Below are 21,964 nucleotides of genomic sequence, written 5' to 3'. Positions count from 1 at the left end.
CAGGCTGTTGACATGTATTAGCCAATGAGAGGCAGAGTAGGGCAGGTCTTGCCAAGAAAAGCAGTGGGATCCGGAATAATGCAGGCTACAAAGAGCACGGCACGGCTATGCTAAAAGATGCTAGCCATGCTAGCTAGCTGCTAGCCTCCGTGCTAGCTGATAAAATGGATCAGTCATGTCCAAGCAGCAAATTCTGGGGCTGAAAAATGAAGCCAATGTGGAAGTTCCAAAAATGGCAGATCCTCAAATGACCACATGAGGCTGGTTTCAAAAGCGAGTCAATCCCCATAGACCTCCATGTTAAAATGACCAACTTTACAGCAGGAATAATAATAATTAACTGTACGGGGGTGAATTTTTTTTATAACTCACCCGTTTCAATTTTATTAAGCCGTAAAGTTATGCATATTAAGGACATGGCTGCTTTGAACAACAAGTTGCTAGCCGCTAGGTGGCTTGTTTCAGCAACCGGGCTTCATTCGGCCTGCCTCAGCTCCCCCTCTTTGCCCATCTTGGATTAACTGGGAGTTAGGCAGAGTCAGGCACTGCCAAGATGGCGATGGCTGGAACCGCCCACTTTGAGTTTCAAAACTGCTATTCAGAAGTCAATAGTTGACGTCATGGTGGCTACATCCATATTTTTTAGTCTATGGTCGTGTCTCTTTGTATCCGCAGGTTGGTGTCGGAGCCTCTGTGTGAGAAGCTTCAGTCGGTAAATGTGTGTTTTTAAAACTCATTTTGGGGCAAATGCCCCCTGAGGACATAATTGAAACTGTTCAAGCTGATTCATTTTGAAAGAGCGACGGCCAATGGGGAAACTCCAACACTGGGTCGGTCGCACCAATGGTGTAACTTCATTCAGTGAGTTAATCAGTGAGTGACGGACATTCAGGGTTATAGGGCTGGTCTGTGGCCGGTCCAGCCAAAAAAAGTTTGGAAACATTAATGGAGGAAGAGGATGTTTTACCTTGCGGTGTAGTAGCTGGGGCTGCGGCCCGCCTCCACCCTCTATGTCAAAGCGAACCTTGTTGAAGAGAGCCACTGCATACTGCTGCTCATACAGACACCCAAACTCCCCCATCACCTCCCCGGTCTGAGCTGCAAGACACACACACACACACACACACACACACACACACACAGTTAGAAATGTAGTGGTCCAAGAAATGTCATACATTGTGGTGTTAGGCATTTTTCATTTACACAATGACTATGGAAATGTGCAATGACGTACAACGAGCATTCATCTTATATACATTTTGATCAAGGGTCTCATCAGTGTGCTTCAGGAACGATCAACAAACGCAGTGACTCAGAAAAATGAGACAATTCCACAGCACATGAAAGAAAGTTTAAAAGATCTGATGAAGGCCCATAATTCAAATTTATTTTGTACACAGCTGTATGTGAATTCCTCTACAGAGATACAAAGTTACACTCATACTATGAGACTTTATTGGTATGAAAGACAGGTTGCCAGGTCAGCACTGGCATCTTTGCTATCCTGTGTTGGTTTGAGGCCTCCTTCCTGAGTGTGACCTTACAGCTAAAGAGTTATTCACGTGGGAAATGTTTACGGTGAAAGTCAAACACAGCCATGACATGGTGTAAAGTCTGGCATGTCACGCTGCTCTATTTGTACTTTATCAGTGAGTCCACATCACTGGTGTTTGCGAGAGCTCGGGTTTCTCACCTTTCACACTGTACTCTTGTAAAAGGAACACCTGGATATTTGTGTAATGGAAGATATGACTTTTTTTCTTCATATTTCAGTCACATATTTGTGAACTGTTTTTAAAGACTTACATCTTCAGTGGGAACTAATGGGCCACAGACAGAGTAGGGAAGCTGAAAAGTACTGAGAGATAAACTAACACATACTGTTGTTTTTGGTCTTTTGATGGGATTATCATTTAAGGCCAAAATTAGTGTTGAACAATATATGGTTTCAGCATCAACACCACAATTTACACATGTGCAACATGAGTAAATTTTGAACTGACTAGCTGGAACCAAACTACTCGGGATGGATTGATAATTGGATGGGAATTTGGCAGGGTCTCTACAACATAAAAACAACACTGAAAGAGGCCTCCCACCATTGCTCATCTAGCACATACATTGTCTGTATCTGCTTCCCTTTAGAGGCTTTCATATGAACTTCTTAAATATGTCTAAAGTCAAACGCCCTTGCATGACTTTCATTGTAATGCAGGGATTCTGGTAATATAAAGATTATAAGACAGCAATAGCAATTAGCAAATGGATCTCCATGTGGTATTGATAAATATGTTCAACAGTTGCAACTGCAGTAGGGAGGAGGGATGACCTATTTGATCCCATCTGCTCTATATTGTGGTTTTGAAATGCTGCTTTTGCATTTGGGGAGATGTGGGGAGTGTATAATTAAGCGTTCTGGTGAAGCTATTAGGAAGGCAGCCACACGGAGTTATGAATGATGGACTACGTCTAGAAATAAGGAGGGAAATGACTCGTAGAATGTGCCATTTTTGCTTCATCAATTGCTTGTTCATTACAGATTCTATGTGGCCAGCAGATTGTCAGCTTTAAGTCTTCACCCGCTTTCATATACTTAACAGTCACTGCAGGACAAAATGTTGGACTATCAAAACAGATTCAGGTGACATCATTGTTTGAACACTGATGATTAAGAGAAACTATCTTGAATAAACATCCTGGTGACCAAAAAGACGGATCTGTTTGAACTGCTTTTCTTCAACATTCCCTCAGTATGAGTCAGTCGCCACAGTCGCCCTCCTGCTCAACTCTCTTCCACAAAGAATGTATCACACTTCGTTGAACATTCAAGACGGACATAGGAGTGTTGAGTCCACAAAGCTCTTCTCCGTCACAGAGGTCAAAAAATAAAGACTATCAGTGGAATGATTTCTCCAAGGTTAGAGATTCTTGATTCAAAGCCTCTGAATGTACCTCTGTGTGTATCACTGAGGTCACATATTGTAAGATTGTATTCCCTAAAGATGAATGCAGCTGATTGTACCTCAGTTCCTGCACAGGCACTTGGTCATGGAAAAGCACAAGGGAATTGTTTTCTACTTAACTAGCCCTTTGGACAGGAAGTCCCAGAGGAATGTGACCCTTAGCTAAGAAAAGGAGAGATGGGAGGAAGGGGAGGGATGCCAAGAGAAAGTCCAGTGCCACGGTTTCGACATTTTCAATCACCATGATGTTTCCTGGCATGTACAGTTGGTTTGGAAAGAACTACTAGTACTACTACTAGTACTGGTACTACTAGTTTGGGAAGTAAATAAAAGCCTGGAGCCCTGTGCGTTTCTTCACATACCTTTCTAAACTTTTAGATCAGAACCTTACACCCTTTCTGATGTTCCACTCACTCAGATGTTTAAGGTTATAGTCTATGGTTAGGGTTAAGCCTAAACATTTTAGTTATCAATATATACAATATGTATGGACTGAGGCCTATTTTCACCCGGGGCTTTCAGTTCCATTACCTATTGTATATCCTAAATTTAGTCCAACTTGAAATTTTTCAATACTATGTAGTATCACTACTGATACAATTCTCTGTGATGTGTATTCTTAAAAGGATACTGGCAATTTTCTATATTTTTCTTACTGTTAACAAATCATATACAGAGCCAAACTAACAATAAACTAATCTACTAACAAGTATTGTGTGTGTATCCAAAGTCTGATATATCTTATTCCTCTTCAAAAACATTAAAAACATGTCAGTGAGCCACACCGCAGCACCGGTTGGCATGTTCCTTTGTTCCTGAATACAGTGGTTACTTTAGATTGTTTAGAAAGTACTCCAAAGACTAAAAATAGTGATAAGATGGTAACCGTCACTGCACATGCATGGAAACGCAGTTCTTTTTACAGAGTTTCACTAGCTTGTTTTGCTGTTCATGTTCTGCATAGACTCTCCTGGTTACCATGATAAAAGATGTGCCACTGTTAGAAAATATCTGGTTCTTTGGTTAAAAGAAAAAAAAGCCTATCAATTCAGAATTGTTTCTTGTTTCAAAACCTATTCACAATTGAAAAAATATAAAAGACAGCATTATATTTAGGCTCTTACTCCATTCACCCATGTCTTCAGTCCACTCAACTGAAATATGAAACATCACTGACTGACTTCCACCTTTTTTGAGTGAGTCATGGCCAGAAAACAGTGTCAGTCATTTAGTAGCCACAGCAAACAGTAACAATGCAATCATCTGTACGCATTAGACTCAACTTAGTCACACAGCACTAAGCTGCATATGACCATGACTATACACCAGACAGCTTTTGTGTCAGGGTGCAAACCTCACACACCCACATGCTGGCCGCTGCCTTCAGCAGGTTCCTCCCTAATCCTGCCAACCCATAATAACTTCACTTCTAAGAGTAGTATACAGTATTCATATCATATTTGTGATGCATAGTAGCATTAAAGAACTCAGTTTCATCCATCTGGCAAGACTGACAGCAGCTGCCTTTAAGTGGTTGCTTTGAAACACATCATGGTTGACATGCTTCTTTTGGCAGTCACTCAGCATAATCACATGATGACTAAACTGCATCAGACAGCTGAGTGAAATCAAAGACCTCATTCATTTCAAACAATTGAAGACAGCAGGACACCCACTCAGATATAATGCCGCCCTTATTGGACTGTCCTTGCTGCGTTAGTACACGTCAGCAAACTTTTCAGTATTTCCACTGACCGTCCACTTCCCAACTGAGAACATCCCTGATTAGGCAGATTTCATGGCCAAAACAGAGAAGCTCCAACAAAGTTAACCGCTTACAACAATGTGAGGATGTGTGGTGACTATTTGAGGTATTTCTCACTGGACAGTGCTAGTAAGTCCTATTAGGGTAGCCAGAGACCTGAGTGCGTGAACGGCTGTATGTGTAGTTCTCTTCATAGTGTGAGGGTCTTTATGTACCATTAGTCAAGGAACATGACTGTCTTAAGCCCTATTCAAATGGGCACTGATGTATTGATGTTGCTCTACTCCTAAACAGTTCTTTAAGAACTCTTACTCTGGAATGAAAGCAAAGAAAGAGAGGGCACAGAGACAGTTTTATCATGTAATCCTCTGTACAACAGTGTATATAAGAACAGTGGTTACACTTAATACCCATTATTCACTGCCTTAAGTAAACAAAGAAATTAGATTGCCTGCAATCACCTACTAAGAAGGTACAAATCAGTACATACTGTACTGTTCTCAGGTTTGAATGTAAATTGTGCTGGACCTGGTATAAACAGCATTTATCGACAGTGACTGAGCACACATTTAACACTGGTAACTTTACGTACCCGTTATTTCTGCTTGGGTCTGTAATCCTTCTAGATATTTTGGAGTGGGAGGTTTTATTGGCCTTTCAGAATTTATCACGTCACAGTTGACGGTGTCGGTTTGCTTCTTTTTTTTGCCGTCTGGAAAGTCATTTGATTGTACATTATAATAAATTAACTAAACCTAAATGCAAAGAAACTGAAGATTCTACAAATGCAATGTGATACATCTTAGGTGACTTGGTGGGACTGAGTGAGCAGATAGAAAAATCTCTTATGGAGTAGATTACATTTTGTATGTAAGTATTGTCTAAAGATTTGCAAAGAGGCAAAGTGGGATGAGATATTTTGGGCATCCATAATTCCAGTTTATTTTGACCTGATGCACTTCCTATAAATGTGGCCATTTTAGCTCTGTGGGTCATCTGAGATTCAGGGAAATGAGGATTCGCTCAAAACGATGAATATCAGGGCAAGCTACACAAGCCTCCTACAACTTTCCGTATGAACATAATTTTCTAATGAATCATTTCAAACGCTTGTCTCTGAGGGAGACTGATGGCAACAGGTTTTGTTTCCAACAACTATAAAGTGTTCTGAATTTGCTGTAGTTTTGATTCACACCTCTCACTGTCTTCTTAATGGCAACGGCAGCTGAGGCTCATGGGTATCATAGTATTTATGCCATCCACTCTACCAAAGAGCAAGAAAAACGCGATTTCTCAGAAGCAAAGTTGAACTGATTAAAGATGGTTTAAGATGTATATAAAATACTCTATTTGAATAATAATTTGTGTCTGATATTTTTTTCCACAAAGAAGCTCAATTAAATTACATCTACTCTTTCTCCCTCATTAAAAATTCCAGAATCTATGAAAATGCAAATATATTTCATTTCAGAAGTTGAACTGTTGGACACAAGATGTCTCCTACTTTACTGCAAAGTCCATTCTCAGCGTGTGTGCACTGGCTTCAAGTTTCCACATCACACTTATTGAGTTGTGCAAGTTGAAATAGTGGACCAGGATTGGCTTCTGAACTATATGTGATGTCACTCATCCTCTTCATAGGCCCACCCCTTATAGTCTTTGCACACCAAGTCCATTTTTATCAAAAGCGTTTTTTTAATTCCTCATCCGACAAAAATCGTTACGCACAGAAACCTTGCACACTGAGTCCGCTGCGTTTTATTACTATATTCTTTGCAACAATTCGCAATACGAGGCAAAATGGAGTCGTCAAGCAGTGAGGATGATTTTGTGGTCCTCTAAATTCTTGAAAGAAAGAAAGAAAGAACCTGGCTCTGAGTGGTCAGCAACTCTGTAAAGGCTTTTGACGGATACAAAAAACGCAAAAAATCAAACCTGCTCCGAAAACTTTAATGACAGACGAAACTTTCAGAGTCGGTGTGTAAACATGATTGACACAACGTGACGTGGTATTTATTTTTTAACGTGCGACAATTTTGGACGAAAAAAAATGGACTTGGTGTGCAAAGACCTTTAGAGTTGGATTTTCAATGAACACAGAGAAACTTTCAGCAGATAAATGTGAAAACAGTGTGTCAAACTCTGCACAGTGAGGCTCACACAGTCAACTTTAGGAACAAAAAGGAAAACCTATTTTTGAGTGGAGGGAGACTTTAAGACAGATGGTCAAAACATAAAACATAATGAACCAACCAAATCAAGGACACTCGTGTTTCTATGTTGAGGGACATTGAGGGTATTACTGAAAGAAAACTCACAAACTGAAGTGTTGAAAAAATAATCCCAAACTCAATTTTGACTAATCTCAATTCACAAGTCTTTTTGTTATGAGGTGTAGGACAGAACATGTCGGAATTAGAGGTTGTAGGAGCAAAAAGGGATCCTTACAAGTGGCTGCTGTTAGGCTAGCTGAGTCTTTGTTGTGCTCCTGCCTCCTACCAGACTAATTGTCCTGGGGGCCTCGGCAGTGCTGAGGCCAGCTATCAGCTCTAATGATACTACTGTGTTGTCCTGCATCACTGTGGTAATCTAATCTAACCAACACTCTTTGTCGTTTACATCGCAGCTCGTCTTATCGCTGACGTCAGTTCAAGAGTTTCAGCACATCTTGATCATAGAGATCTGAGTCAGATTACTATTTAATAGACCCGCAAGAGAACCCTAACCCCCCCCCCCCCCCCCCTCTCTCCTTTCTCCACAGTGCCTTAACAAAAACATTCCACTGAGATAGACCCATAGGCTGACTCATAAATTTAGACTGTGTTCCCATCAGAGCTGAAGCAAGAGCTGTGGCTGGGCCTGTGTGAGGATCTAGTGCACCAAATGAGAGCAAATTTAGTTAGATCTTAACATGTTTACTGAGTTAATCAGGGGCAGGGCAAAAGATCTTTTTTTCCAGAATGCATGTTAGCCAACTGCTCTGTTCCAGGCGTTTTTCTGGCAATGAAAGGTGGACCAGCAGAGCTCATATCAGTGTGTGATGCATGACCAACACATGTTAGAGAATCAGTAAAAAAGCTATTTGCATGATCCATACAGAAAATTTGCCCTGATGCCTATAAAAAGTAACAGCAGGCCTCTGAAGCACATATAGTACATACTGAGAGTAATAAAACAGAGCTCTCATGAAAATTAGAAGATCTAATGTGCACAAAGAATACAGCATAATACATTAACTGAGAATGTTCACCATTAGGCCTATAGATTCATGTTCAAGCACACCTGTTTATCTTTTTATTTTCCTAAATTGCTCTGAAATTACAAAGAATGCAGTTGTGCCCCACTAGCAACAAGGCTAACAGAAATGAAATACTGGGGTGAAGACATATCAAATATCTTGAACAATGTTTTATGCCTCAAGTTGTGCTAATCAATATCTTTATATTAACAGTCAATAAAAGGAGTATGTGTAATGTGAATAGGGACACTCTAGTGATAAACTCCCACAAAACTATCACCAAATCTGCAGTTCCCCTAAGCTCTATAGAGCTTTTTAGCATCTTTCAGCTCATTGTTTTGGTTTTACATCCTTCAACTTTACTGTTTAGATTCAGTCTCAGCTGCCGTTTTCAGTGAAAAAGCTCTGATAGGTAGAGTACAGTGGGTTATAGTGTACACCAGCTGGTGCACATAGTGGAACATTTAGCAGCTACAGAGACAGATCATTTTCTTAGGAGATGATGGTATATGATGGAGATGTCTTACAGCTTGTTGAGCTTCCCCAATGTAGCCAGAAAAAAATATGGAGTTACAAAATGCATGTTTAAAGTATTTTGGCACCACTCAATTTCCTTTTAGTGCCCACCACAAAATTGTGGAAAATCCCTGCCCTGTTGACTTGGCTGTAGCAGCAACAACATTTAAAGACAATAACATATTGTCAAATACAATGTTAACTGATTTTTGTGGCCCTAGATAGAGCCATATTTTTGTTATGGCAATCTGAAATATGCCCTAGACCCGTCCAAAACATTTCCTGTGCAGAAAAACCCTCTTTTTTGTTGATTGTGCTGGCTAATGAAATCTGACAGATATGATACAGGACGCTTCTATTGTTTTTCCAACCCCGGTTTAGATGAAACCGTGCCTTTTTCTGTATGACGAAAGCATCAATGGAACGACGGAAGCCTTGACGGCTGTGTTCCCATGGTAACCGCACTCACTCAACATAGACAGCTACAGAAAATATGAAAATAGCGCTTTTCAAAAGATGACTGATGATCAAAGTTACGTAGAGCTTAGGTAATGTATCTGTAAATGTTAATTTGACACTGTTTTAAGTTAGAAGAATATACTAGCAAACAATATCTAATATATCAGTCTAGCGTTAATTCTTTCTTCTCAAACATTTTTTACGTCCTCAGTACGAGCAGGTAAGTTAGCTTTTACAATAGCTGGATATTGTTCAAAGCTAATTAATTATGTAGCTAAGTTAGGCCTGCTGTATTGTGATGGTTTTGTTAATGGCTAGCTGTTTTTCCTCTTATTTCAGACTTGGTGTTTGTGTGTGCTCAGGACAACAGGACAACATAGGACTACCCCCAGTTGAAGGTATCTGACAATATCTGTCACTCAGTCCTATGAGGAACATCGTTCATTAACATTGTTGTATTTTTGTCAGAACACTGCTTAGCCAACATATCCCCCAGAAGCTTTATTTTTCCTTATATTGTCATAGTCATTCTTCAGTATAGTGCCTCTGTTGGTATGATAGTTAATAGTGTTACAGTATCACTTTTCTTTAATATCAGACATCTAAGATATGGGTGTTAGATAGCTGTGAAGGCTGACACTTTCATTATGTGTGTGGATTTTAATTGATAGTAGTTTGTTTCCTACTTGTAGGGTTGGCTACCAAATCAATTTGGGGACCATGCCTGTTATTATGTGAGGTGGCTTCATTGGGAGACTACACTGGTTTTGATGGCACTGTGTAAGTGGATGTCCGCACTGTGGAATAGGCAAAGGAGTGGGTGACACTGTTGAAGGGGTCGTCATGGAGGGTGGATGTTACCTGACCAAGGTCGGGGTGCTGAGTGCTATTCAAGGTAAGAGTTGTGCTGTCAAAATTTCTTGAAGCAACTTATCAGTGACCCTTGTTCCTTTGGCCTTTATGGCAGTAGTTACAAGTGTTAGCATAGGGTGAATGTGAAAGCTGCGAACAGCAGCAAAACATCTAAGAACATCTGCTGTCAAGATAAAGTGCTTGTGACATTGAAGAGTACTGGTGGGAAAAGAGCAAGTGAGTTTATTGATCCACTTACTCATAATTTCATTATTTTTAAACGTCATATTGATATATGTTAGAGGACTGAAGACCCACGTATATCTGACTTCCTGTGCCTATCGATTATCCATACCTCAATTACAACCTGTATGTTGCAGACGCCATCCACCACCAAGACGTTGGGGGAAATAGAAGTCCTAACAGGGCTATATGAAATTGGCCAGACCCCCACATCTGCTCTGACAGTACTTAAACAAGATCTCCAAATAGAATATGGACAGTAATTTGTATATGCATCAGCCTAGGGCAGGTTGGGGTGATTTGCCCCAACCTGCCCTAGGCGCAAATGTGGGCATCACGCTGGGAAATATGGTCAAGATAACTACTACCCACTATATTTGTAAAAATGCAATGAAATAGAATAATGTATTTAGTGAATGGAATTACAATTTTCTGCAGTATGTAATTTACACCAATACCAACTAAGTTAGTATAATTTCCTAGACTGTTCCACAAGGTGCGTAGGGAAGAGTATGACACTCAAAATGGTTCAACCATGTTGGTAGTGCTACAAAATCAAGTGGAGAGCTGCAACAAGAAGTGCAAGGACAGCTGTGCTCTAATGGAAACATCTTCCTAGGGAGCTCCTCTTGTTGCTGTGTTGCCCTTGATGAAGAAAGTGCAACAACTGAAGCACAGTGGGGAGCTGTGCTTCATAGATTCCTCAGGGAATGTGAATAGGGAGAAATAGTGTTTCTCCTCCTGACCCACAGCTGTGCTGGTGACTTCCCGCTAGGCATTCTCCTCCTCTGCCAGTTGGAGGATGAACAGACCATTTCTGAAGGGCTATTAAAACAAAAAGTTGGAGAGAAGACCCTTGCTAGCAGGGGACAGGCAGGACCACGGATCATTATTACAGATGACTGTAGGGCAGAGAGGGGAGCTCTGGGGCAGGTATTTACTGATGCCACACTTCTCCTGTGCTCCTTCCATCTGCTTCAAGCAATTTGGAGGTGGCTGTGGAGCAAGGAGGGTGGTGTGGAACACAAAGACAGACCAACTCTATTCACAGTGGTCAAAGAAATGCTGTACTGCAAAGAGGTAGCCAGGCTGGACAGGCTTTAGAGCAAGACAAGAGAACATCCCGTTGCAGTCAGGTTAGAGCTCACCGCAGACAAGTAAGTCTTATGTTTATTAATCACATTACATTTGTTAATCCAATGTTTTGAAGTCATGAAGCTATTGTGTTTGGATACTTTCAGTATGCCATTACATTTTTGATGTATGTGCATTTCCTATGTTTTGTGCATTTGTTTCTTTTTTCAATCAACTGCAGGTATGAAAATACCTGAAGTACATTGAACAGCTGTACACTCAGTTATAGAGGCAGTCTAAAAGGAAGTCCAAAGGAAACAACACCAACAATTTTGCGGAAATGGCGATGCGTTCCCTCAAGGACAAGATACTGCAGAGGACGAACGCCTTCAATCCTCCTCAGCTCTTCGACCTCCTGACATCAAGGCTGGAGACCTACTAGGAAACACGCATCGTTGACGTTGCTCCTGGACACTGTGAGTCATTCCAGAGATCCAGATTCTTTCCCCAAGATGGCAACATTGCAGCTTCACAAATTCAGCAGGTGATGGATCTTAACAGTTGTCAGTAGTTGACGACCTACAGATTTTTCACCTGATCCATATAAATAGGGGGCAGCACTACCACACAGCATCATTTGTTCATTGCTTTCATGCCATTTTACAACACAGTAATCCAGTAGAGACCTAACTTATTGATATAATATTTCAATATCAATCCAGTTTACCACAATGTGCTACGATGCCAAATGGCTCATGCCAGACCAGCATCTGCAGCAGCAGCCAGCTGCTCTGACAACGTTGGTGCAACTTTCCAAATAGTTGTTATTTGGATAAACTGACCACATATTGGGAGTCTATACGGTTACTTTCTCGCCTAAAAAAATATTAAAACTAAAGTGAAATATTAATAGTCCAACAGTGAAAATTACAACAGCATTCAGCCTGACTCTGCCAGTACTGCCAAGGCAGCAGTATTTCTTCCTCTCATGTTGGATTGAAGGCAGACTGGATGCTACAGTGACTCACTATCGTCCCTGTGGTACAAAGTGGTATTACAAGACAGTATAGGCTGGATGTTAGCATGCTAACTTCAGTAGATATCTCTGCAACACTATATATAAAATCTACAGCTGTTTGTCCAACAATTTCCTTCTAACAAGTCCAGCGATGAGGGCAGAACTGCTCAAACTAACATCGGGAGGTAAAGCCAATATTTTCACAATAACCGGTATAGTAAGATTCCCAACATTTCTAGTTTAAATTACACAATAAAGGGATAGACGCTTAATTTTATTTCAAGTGGTCAAGCCAAGCCACGTGACTACTATGCAGACAGACCATATTCTAGCAACAATAGCCTCAGCAGAGAGCAGTGTGCATAACGGCAATTTTTACTTTTGAGGACTGACCTATATGTACAATGACAACTTAAAAATTAAAAACAAACATATCGTTCAAACAAATTTCCTTCTTAGATATCACATATACAGGCAATGTCTCTCTTGGGGAGGACATGATGGAGGATTCAGGATCTCCTTTTCACTGCTGGGCTAAAGGCAATGGCTAAACACTACCACCTCCTGAGGACCAACCCCTCCAAACTACTGTCAGCCATTCACACTTTCGAGAAATCCAGTAGCCTCGCCAGCAAAAGGGCTGCCACATTAAGGCGGGCTGCCAGACATCAAGGTCCGATGATTGGCTGCCAGCCTACTTCTGTAGCACGCAGGAAGTCAGGGGCTGGCTCCAAGAGGCGTTTTTCAGCAGGGTGTCCTGTGAAACGTCACAGCTTGAGTTCATCAGTGGCTTTGAAAACCACCCTTGCTAAAAAAAACAAACACTGAAGAACTCTGCCTCCTCTCATCCCTTTCTCATACCCCATATCTTATTAACTTTGTTTTAATAAAATTTCTTTTTGTTAAAATTTTATCATGGTGTGTCTCCTGTTTGTTGTGGCCAGCGAGCCAACCCATGTCAATCTTTATTATATCTCTGTGATATCTCACGGTGCACTTACATCATTATAAGTTCATTTGGCTGTAGCAAAATATATGTCTTCATATTGCAAATGAATCACAGCTCATTGCTTTTCAGTGTGATTTACAAGATTTTACTTTACAATAAAATAATTAACTGGTTCCAGCAATGTTTGATGTTTGAGAAATGTGTAGTCACAAAGGTATATAAAAAAAGGAAATTTTAAAAAGAGGCTTAAGTGGTATTTGTCTTGAATTCAGGTAAACGAGGCAGAATTTTCAATAGAGGAGAGTCAACTACACCGAAGCAACAAAATGACTTTGATAGGATTAGAACACCTGTACTTCGTGAGTAGTAAGATTGACATAACGTTACTGCCGTCATGCCAATAAGTTAACATGACTAAACCTGACTGCAATTTTAATTCTTGTCTCATTTGTGGTCTGATAAACAGTAAATTCATCAGATTCAGTATTCCATATCGCGATCTTACAATCTGCTGTGGCTGTACCACGTGAGCGCGGTTTCCATGGGAACGTAGCTGTCAAGGCCTTCATCATAGGTGTGGTTTCATTGATAGCTATAGGCTAGTGAATTAGTTTTAACTTGAAAGATTAGTTAAGCTAGCTTACATGTTTAATAGTAGCAGGAAAGCTTTCTCCTCTCTAATTCATACCTTTCACCTGAGTTTCCTTGTTATATTAACCTCATCAGAAACATTCTTTGGCTCTGTTTGTTTACCTGATGAGATCATTTCTACCTTCTCAGCTTCTCTGCAGAAAATGTGTGTGTGTGTGTGTGCATGTGTGTGTGTGTGTCTACTGTGGGGTCCCAGCAGCAGGTATTTCCGCAATCTGAACCTGTTGCAAACAAGCTTCTCTGTGCCGAGCAGGGTGTGTGTTGAAGGTGAGAGTGCCACACCTCACCTGGTCACAGAGAGCCGGCCTGTTGGCCACCAAACACCCCTTCAGAGCCTGAAGATTTAACAGAGCCGAGGAAACACACTCAACATTAGGATTTCCTGTTCTGTGGCCCCTCACCCGCTGACCAAGCTAGCACCGCTCTGTGTAGGACTACAAAAAGGAGTCACTTGTGAAAGTGGTCGATTTATCTCCATTATTAGGAAAAATGTGAATGAATCAAGTTGCACACAAAAAATAGAAAAACAAAATGTGTGAAATATTGGGTATATTCAACTCTAACGGCGTCTTAAAAATACTTCAAATGAAAGACAGACATCATGTGTGACCACACTGAAGCCATACAACATTACGTCATTTTAAATGGAGGTTGTGAACTACTGGCTCAAACAGTGCGTTTCAAAAAACCTACTAGCACAGACACGTGCACTCGTACCAGTGGAGGAAATGAGGGGTTAGCCATGTGATCCCGGTCATTTCCACCCTCTACACACCCACACATCTCTCTCCAATCTTGACCTCATGTATGAGGTTATGGGGGAAGTGGAACACGCTGCTGGCTGGTTTAATATGACTCCATTCAGGGATTCCCACAGTTATTCTTATCAGCAATCAAGGCACCGCTTTTTACAGCATGATGACAACAGAGAAGTGCCCATTCATCAGCTGGTCATAAATCCTCAGCTAAATACAATGGCCATGGGTGATGAAGCCATCTATGAACATGATTACGTCAACACTGATAAAGAAGCCACATCCACAAAATGTATTTCACCAATTTGATCTCAAGCGCAGCCGTTTCACCCTCTCAAAGCATCAGGAATGCACACACAGTGAGTGAATATTTGTGGATGTGTGCGTGTGTGTGTGTGTGTGTGTGTGTGTGTGGGGGGGGGGGGGGGGGGGGGGGGGGAATGCTGTTTAATGATAAATCCAGGCACTTCCCTTGAAGCCAGCCAGGCACTGAGCTTGCCTTGGCTGCAGAGACTATGTGGCGCTGGCTGTGCAGCTCAAGGCCTGGAGGAGGTTTCCATCCAGCCACACAGCACAGACACACTCGCTTTTTTCATGCATTCCTCAGATTCCACATCTGATACATACGTATGTGTGCCTCACTCTGAATTAGAATTAGCCAATCAAGGTTTTTTTGTTTTGTTTTTTTTTTTAATTAAAAAGATGACACTAAAACCCAGGAGCTCGGCCTCTAACATAGCTTCTCTCTAGATCTTCAACTTCAGTTAATCAGATGCTTGTGTTCTAAAACTTCATGCAGAAAACAAGGGTGGAAAATCAATGTAACAGACAGATCAGTGGAGTTTCAGGGTCTAGGAGGTCCAACAGGCCGTCAGATGGAATGAGATGGAGTACTTCATTCATTACTGGATTTTGAAATTATACAATTCGTAAACGCATCTTTTTCTCTCAATAAAACAGAGCTTTATCTAAACAGCCACATGTACAAGTGTGTAAATGTGAAAATGCCAGCTTGGCATTGTAGTGCGTATGGGTAAAACTGAGCTTTGTTGAAACACAGTCATATCGCTGTCAACACAGATGGTGGAAGTAGAGCGGCGCTTCATTGGGAGGGGAAGACAAAGAAACGACAATTACAACAATGGCGGATGACTTCATGCAAGTGTTGTTCTCTTCATTGTCCACTTTGACAGCTCACTTATGCCGTCCTCTGCACGGCGCCCTATCCCACCAGGAGCGTGCCAGAAGCGGAGCGTCTTGACTGCGGGGAAGCCATCCTCCTTTTAATTTCAGTTGCACTCCTACTACAGTAATTACAGCAGCCTGGTCAAAGCTGATAAAGCACCTTTAGGCTACTGTAATAACTGCAGTAGAAGAGCAACTAAACTGCCCAATTTTGTTAACTTGCTCAGCTTTAGTTGATTTGGTCATTTGGTTCAGTAGGCTACGGAGTTAAATGGTTTCTTTATTCATCTGTTTTAATTGCGTTTATTGTTGATATACGATTGCATATATTTAGCAGAGTGGAGCGGAGAGCCGCTTCTGAGACGCTTCTGAAATGCGCCGCAGTGCGTCTAGTGGGATCACAAACATTGACTAGATTGGCTGCAATCAGCTCCGGCGGCTGCATTGGAGCCGGAATGCGGCGCACATGCGCACGGTGGGATCCCAGACCGAATCTGATCAGATTCATAATCTTGTTTACATATTCTTTAATCAGGTAGTTCCTGATTTTTATGCCAATTTTTTTTTTTATTTTTTATTTTTTATTTAGCCACATGAGAACAAGATCAAGAGTCTACAGCCATGCAGCACTCTAAGCTAAATGCTAATCCCAGCATGCTAACATGTGCACAATGAAACAATTAACATGCTGATGTTAAGCAGGTATTATGTTTACAATGGTTTATGTCTTAGCATGCTAACATTTGTTAATTAGCACACAAAGCACAGCTGTTGGAAATGTCATTAGTTTTTCAGACATTTAGTCATAAAATTTAAATTCTGATCTAACAGCGGCGCAGCTGGAAACATCTGGGGATCACCAAAATCAGTAGGATTCATCCCCTGGGGACCATAAATATCTTTTGTTTAATATTGTTTGTTTCTCAATGTAAGGTATGGAATAAGTATTATTTCAGTGTCTGTACTGAATATTCAGGCAGCCTATAGCATCAACACAAGTACTGAGGAACTTCAGATGATACCAGAGATAATCATCTGCTGATAACTGTGAGACTGATCCTCCACCACACCCCAGTTAGTTCCACACCAGTCGACAATAAGGAAACAGGATCACAAAGAGGTTTGATACTCAGTGAGAATTAGCATTGATGTTCTCTCCTGCACACACTGTACTATACCTTACCTGCTACAGTCAACTCTGCACCAGATCTGACTTCACTTATTATGGAGCAAGTTCTGACAAGCCACATTACCAAGCCAAATGCTCGTTTATGAGCTGTGGCAGCCAACACAATCTTTTCAGGATTCTTGTACGATCTTTCGATGAGTAAAAGAGTGAGAATGGTCAGAACCTTCCACTCACCATGGCTGTTAAGCAAACATAATAGTTCCCTATTTATCTGATTTGACTGACACATTTCACATTTCTGGATAGATGATCAGAAGGTCGGGCACTGTCTGTAATGTTCATATTCCCGCCTAAATATCAATCAAAGTCCAAGTGACCATGACAGTGGACTTAACCTGATTTAATAAACTCAATAGTCAACAGACTATGGATGGGGCTGGTGGGTGCAGCTCCACCTATGTTCCTCAGAGATTAATCTACCTGATCTGCAGTCTTTTCGTTGAGGACCATTCACCATTAAGTCATTTTTCAAGCAAAAATGCCAAACATTGCTTCTCAAGAATTTGCTGCTTCTTTTTTCTGTTTTATATCACTGTAAATTGAATAACTTTGGTCATTTTTAGATGTCCCCTTGGTCGTCCGAGATATTGTGGTGGGCATTTTTCACTATTTTATGACATTTTCTAGATCAAACATTTACTAAAATAATATTAGTATTTAACAGTGCACTTCCTAATAAGATGAATCATAAGCGATACCAAACAACATCAATCAGAGCTGTAACTGTACACATGTTGGACTTTTGAAAGGATGAGACCATATTTCTTTTAATTTGGTGCAAGTCCATTTGACTACTTTCAGACCAGAAAAGGAAGGCAATACTGAATGAATAAAGGACAACAAAATTTCCCCCACTGAAATGAATTCCTGAAAGATTAAAGAAAGCTCTTGGAGAACAGCTTTTAAACCATCATGTAGGGACATTATGGGGCTTCATCAGTTTTTAAACGTGCAAAATCTCAGCTAATCAAAATCTTTCTGCGGGGGTGGGTGGGGGTGTGGGGGTGGGGGGGTCATTGTTATGACCCAGTGTTTTTAAAATTCTGTCTAGGGCCCTGAAAACATCCGCACTACCTCATGTCTCCAGTTTATTGCAACGGCACTACTATGAAGAGAACATTTGCCAGTAAAATCCATAACGAAGTGCTACAGTCACACTAAAATCCTGATGAAATTATCATCATTCCCGTTTGTCTGACATTCCGTAAAAATGTACAGAAAGTCAGTGACCGCGCGTAAAATGCATCTGCCAAAACAGCACGCAGCAAACAAACGTTGACAGAAAGCTCCTCACCAGTGATAATCTCCCGCTTGGCTTCATCCAGGTGACTGGAAATCACGTCCCCCATGGTGGATGAAACTCAAAGTCCCAGATTGACTCCACTGCAAGTCCACGTCTAGTTTGTTGAGACGAACGCAGGAAAGTCCGCTTTTTGAGTCCTGTACAGAGAGCCCTTCTCAGCTCCTCTCCAACATAACCTGAGCTGGCAAAGGTTTGAAGAGACGGGCGGTGGCAAACACTCTCTGCGAGGCGGCACGGATAAGAAAAGAAGTTGGCCCACTCACAAACTGACGGCTATTTCTCGGAGAGACACACCCTCCTTTAGAGGAACTCCCACCTTCCACTGGAGTTGCGTTTGAGTCACGTGGGGGAAAGAGTAGACACGAGTTTCCCAACTGGATTTTAGTCATGAAACTAAAGTTATGATGAATCCAAGTCTCTTCCACATCCCGAAAGTATAAAGTCTCTAAACTATTCTGAGTATTTGATTTTTTTTATTTTCCCAGTTCATTCCTCAAAAATACTTTTACTCACAACATGAACATTTAGATGGTGTTTGTAAGAGTGAAACGTTATGATGAACCAACAGAAAATGATCACAAAGTACAACCATCGTTCCTTCCAGTAAGTGAAATATAGAGGAGCTTCAATTCCTAACCAACACTTGTTCTGATGTCAGTAAGAGCTTGTTGTATTGCCCTGTCTGAAGTGTTTGTCCTGCACATGGTCACATGTAAAAAGCTGATTAGAAACCTGGTTACGTGTATACATGTCAGACAAATCTGCATTATCCAAGAGAAATCTACCTGGGGAAATCGGGTTTCTCTAATCCTCTGCCCAGATTCTTAAAACCAGGTTTCTCATTTACATGACATCAGCTTACTGGTGAAAGCAGACCGTAATCAAGTTACTTAAATGCAGGTAGATGCCCTGATTGTCTCTCTGCAGGTGCTGAGTTTTATCTGAGCCACTTCACACTTGATTCTAAATTGAAACAGAACTCCTGGCTACAGTCCTGGTAACGCTAACTCACACATAACACTCCAAGGTACATGGTCATCAGCCATCTGCTAGTCCACAGGCACTGTGTTAAACCTGTGCCACTGATAAGACGTGTCAACCAAGACTGTCCATCCACAGTCCTCAGCATCTCAGGGAAAATCTCATCCATCGCTGGCATCTTGCCACTGTGGAGCTATTGGACTACCTCATTTACCTCTGCCAAAGTAAGTGTCAAGGCCTTCCCTGAGTCTTCTGACCACTGACTCTCTTTGCTGATTGTTTTCAATAGGCAATAATGACAGCATAAGCTTAAACATTGGGTTTACTGGGTGCATTCGATATTCCTTTGCCAAAATGGATATATGGTGTTTTGCGGTGAAATCCTTTAATGTCTTGAGTCTGAATTTCACCCTCATTTTACCACCTCTGTTATTTTAAACAGTCCTTGAAAATGGAACAGAAGTTCAGAGCAGTAGAGAACAGAACAAGACGGAGGAGCTAGATGAGTCCAGATGATCTGCTAAATCTACAATTTCAACTTTGCTCTAGAAAACACAAGAACATTTTCCTTACAATTCCATTAAACACCCAATGTTTTATTCTTCAATTATTCAAGACTTATTGTTAACATTTGACATGCTTTCAAAATAACTAAAAGAACTTTGACTTTCCTAAGTTGATTAAGTTAGACAGAGCACAGAACATCTTGCATACATTCTTTCAGCTGATGAAAACAGTGGTGTTGGCAAAGTTGTTGGTTGTGTTGGTGTTGAAATTGCCGATGGCCTGTAAGTGAAAAACCTTTTTTATTGTGGTTATTTAACTGTGTAAACAAAATGTTACATTAACCCCTTTTTTCCTGTATTTTCACAGAAAACACAAGGCAAGGACTACAAAAATGAAGGGTAACCCACTTCAGCTGTAAAATCTGAAGGAGAAACTGAAAAATTCTACTGCAAGCAACTAAAAAACATGTTTGCCAAAACTTTATTAAGCCTTTCAAGAAGACTTTTGTTTGTTCCTTCTACACTGATAAAAACTTGGGGGATTAGAACTTTTCAATATTGATGATACAGCACATTGATTGCATAATGCCCAATGACTGTAATTTTATAATGCCAAATTTTATTATAAAGTCTTTGTCAACCAGAACAAGATATGTGATTCACAATCCATTCATTCCAAAGCAACAGCCGATTGATATTCATGAGGCCAAACAGGTGTTAATCATGTCTCTATCCACATATAAGCATGTGGTTTCAGAGTTTATAAAAAGAAAAAATGAAATACACCAAAAATCTGGGTCAAAATCTCATAGCAAACCTATTTGAAATGACCTCACTTTGATGCCATCTAGTGGTAGAATTAAGAATGACATCGTGATAGACAACAATACACGCTGTTGTAAATCAAAATAATCGAATGATGTTAACATTTTGGACTAAAATGATCTTCAGGTGATTGTTTCAGCATCAGCATAATCAAATAAGAGTAAAGTGCCCTAACAAACATTGGACTGACAATGACATTTTGTCTCCGGGCCAAAAGTGGTCCTGATGGCAAAAACAGAAACATTCACATAAAACTGAAATCATTTTCATTTTCAATCAGTTTTTTAGGTTGTCTTACCCATGTGCCGTCCAGGGTGGGGGAGGGAGGGATCGAAAGTCCAGTTTTACATATGTATGTAATGATGATTTGCTGTTATATTCAATCTAACTTCCAGTACTACAAAATAAAACAAGATCACAAAACAAACTGAAGAAGAAGAACTGTCTCTGGGATTGTTGCCTCTGTCTCAACACTGTGGCTCCTTGGTCACCTTTATATTTTAATATTACGTTGTTTAATATTACATTTGATTAATCTTGTGATAATGCATTATTATTAGTTCACCACTGACACCGGTGTGTTGTGTGTAACGTGAGCGCCCTCTGCTGGGCCCATACTCTCTTACCAGTCTGCTGTTTCCCTGTGGTAGGTTGATGCGTATAACCACAGTTAAAAACACCTTAATAAGTTTGTCTTTGTTGGTAAAAGTGTATTGTATGTACTTCATATGACTTCATATATGAAGCTCATATCAATTAATCGGCTAATTGGTTATAAATAGGTAAATATATAGGCCATATATTATTACTATTAGTCAACTAAAATGGTCTTAAGTCAAGGGCAGCCCTCCCTTCCATTCACTACTGTAGGGTTTATCTCTTCTTTTAAACTGTTTATATTTGTATTTGCCAATAGTAACAATGAAGCCTTTTACTGTGTCCATGTGGAATATTCAGGCAAACAAGGCACAGGCACTCATTTTCATCTGATGAAGCGGCATCTGGAGTCCTTTTTTTATACCTGCCTTCTTTTTTCTTGGTGTTTTAGATTTGGATTTCTTTTGGAATAGATTATTTTTACCTTGTGCCCGCCTTTCAGCCGTAAGTGCCTCCTTCACCAATGTGTCAGTAAGAATAGCCGTTTTTTTTGTTTCTTTTGGTTAGCGGGCTAGTTTTCTTGGACCAGCTTTTGGATATGGCCAAATGTCCTCTGTAGTGGATTGTTGGATGGAGCTGGTATTACTAGGCAAGGGTGAGGTGGCGCTAATGGGCATGGCTGGGTTGGTGCTGGGGCCTGGAAGTGCTGGGTCCTGAAATGGGCAATCTGAGACATAGGATGGTGCAAATTCTGACAAATTCTGTCTCCAAGAACACATCCCTGTCATAAGAGTGAATCCCTGTCACCCGAATGCCAGTCCGAATATTCAGTAGGGTTGCAGCCAGAGGATATGCAATTGCCACAATCCCAGGGATACAGAGATTGTGATTGTTT

General features: G+C 40.8%; 1 protein-coding gene across 1 annotated transcript in view; it reads right to left on the bottom strand.

Annotated features, from left to right (window-relative positions):
• niban2b (niban apoptosis regulator 2b) overlaps positions 1-18,452 on the bottom strand; it is a 45,019-nt gene extending 26,567 nt beyond the window's left edge. The window contains exons 1-2 of the mRNA XM_067600484.1: positions 18,152-18,452; positions 968-1,098 (exon numbers count right to left, since the gene is read on the bottom strand). Coding sequence (XP_067456585.1) covers positions 968-1,098; positions 18,152-18,206 — 186 coding nt within the window. The 5' untranslated portion in view covers positions 18,207-18,452. The remainder of the gene's footprint in view (positions 1-967; positions 1,099-18,151) is intronic.
• Between the last annotated feature and the right edge of the window lie 3,512 nt (positions 18,453-21,964).

This window comes from Thunnus thynnus, chromosome 2, assembly GCF_963924715.1.
Source record: "Thunnus thynnus chromosome 2, fThuThy2.1, whole genome shotgun sequence".
Taxonomy (NCBI): Eukaryota; Metazoa; Chordata; class Actinopteri; order Scombriformes; family Scombridae; genus Thunnus; species Thunnus thynnus.
This window is presented reverse-complemented; position numbering and strand designations above follow the sequence as displayed.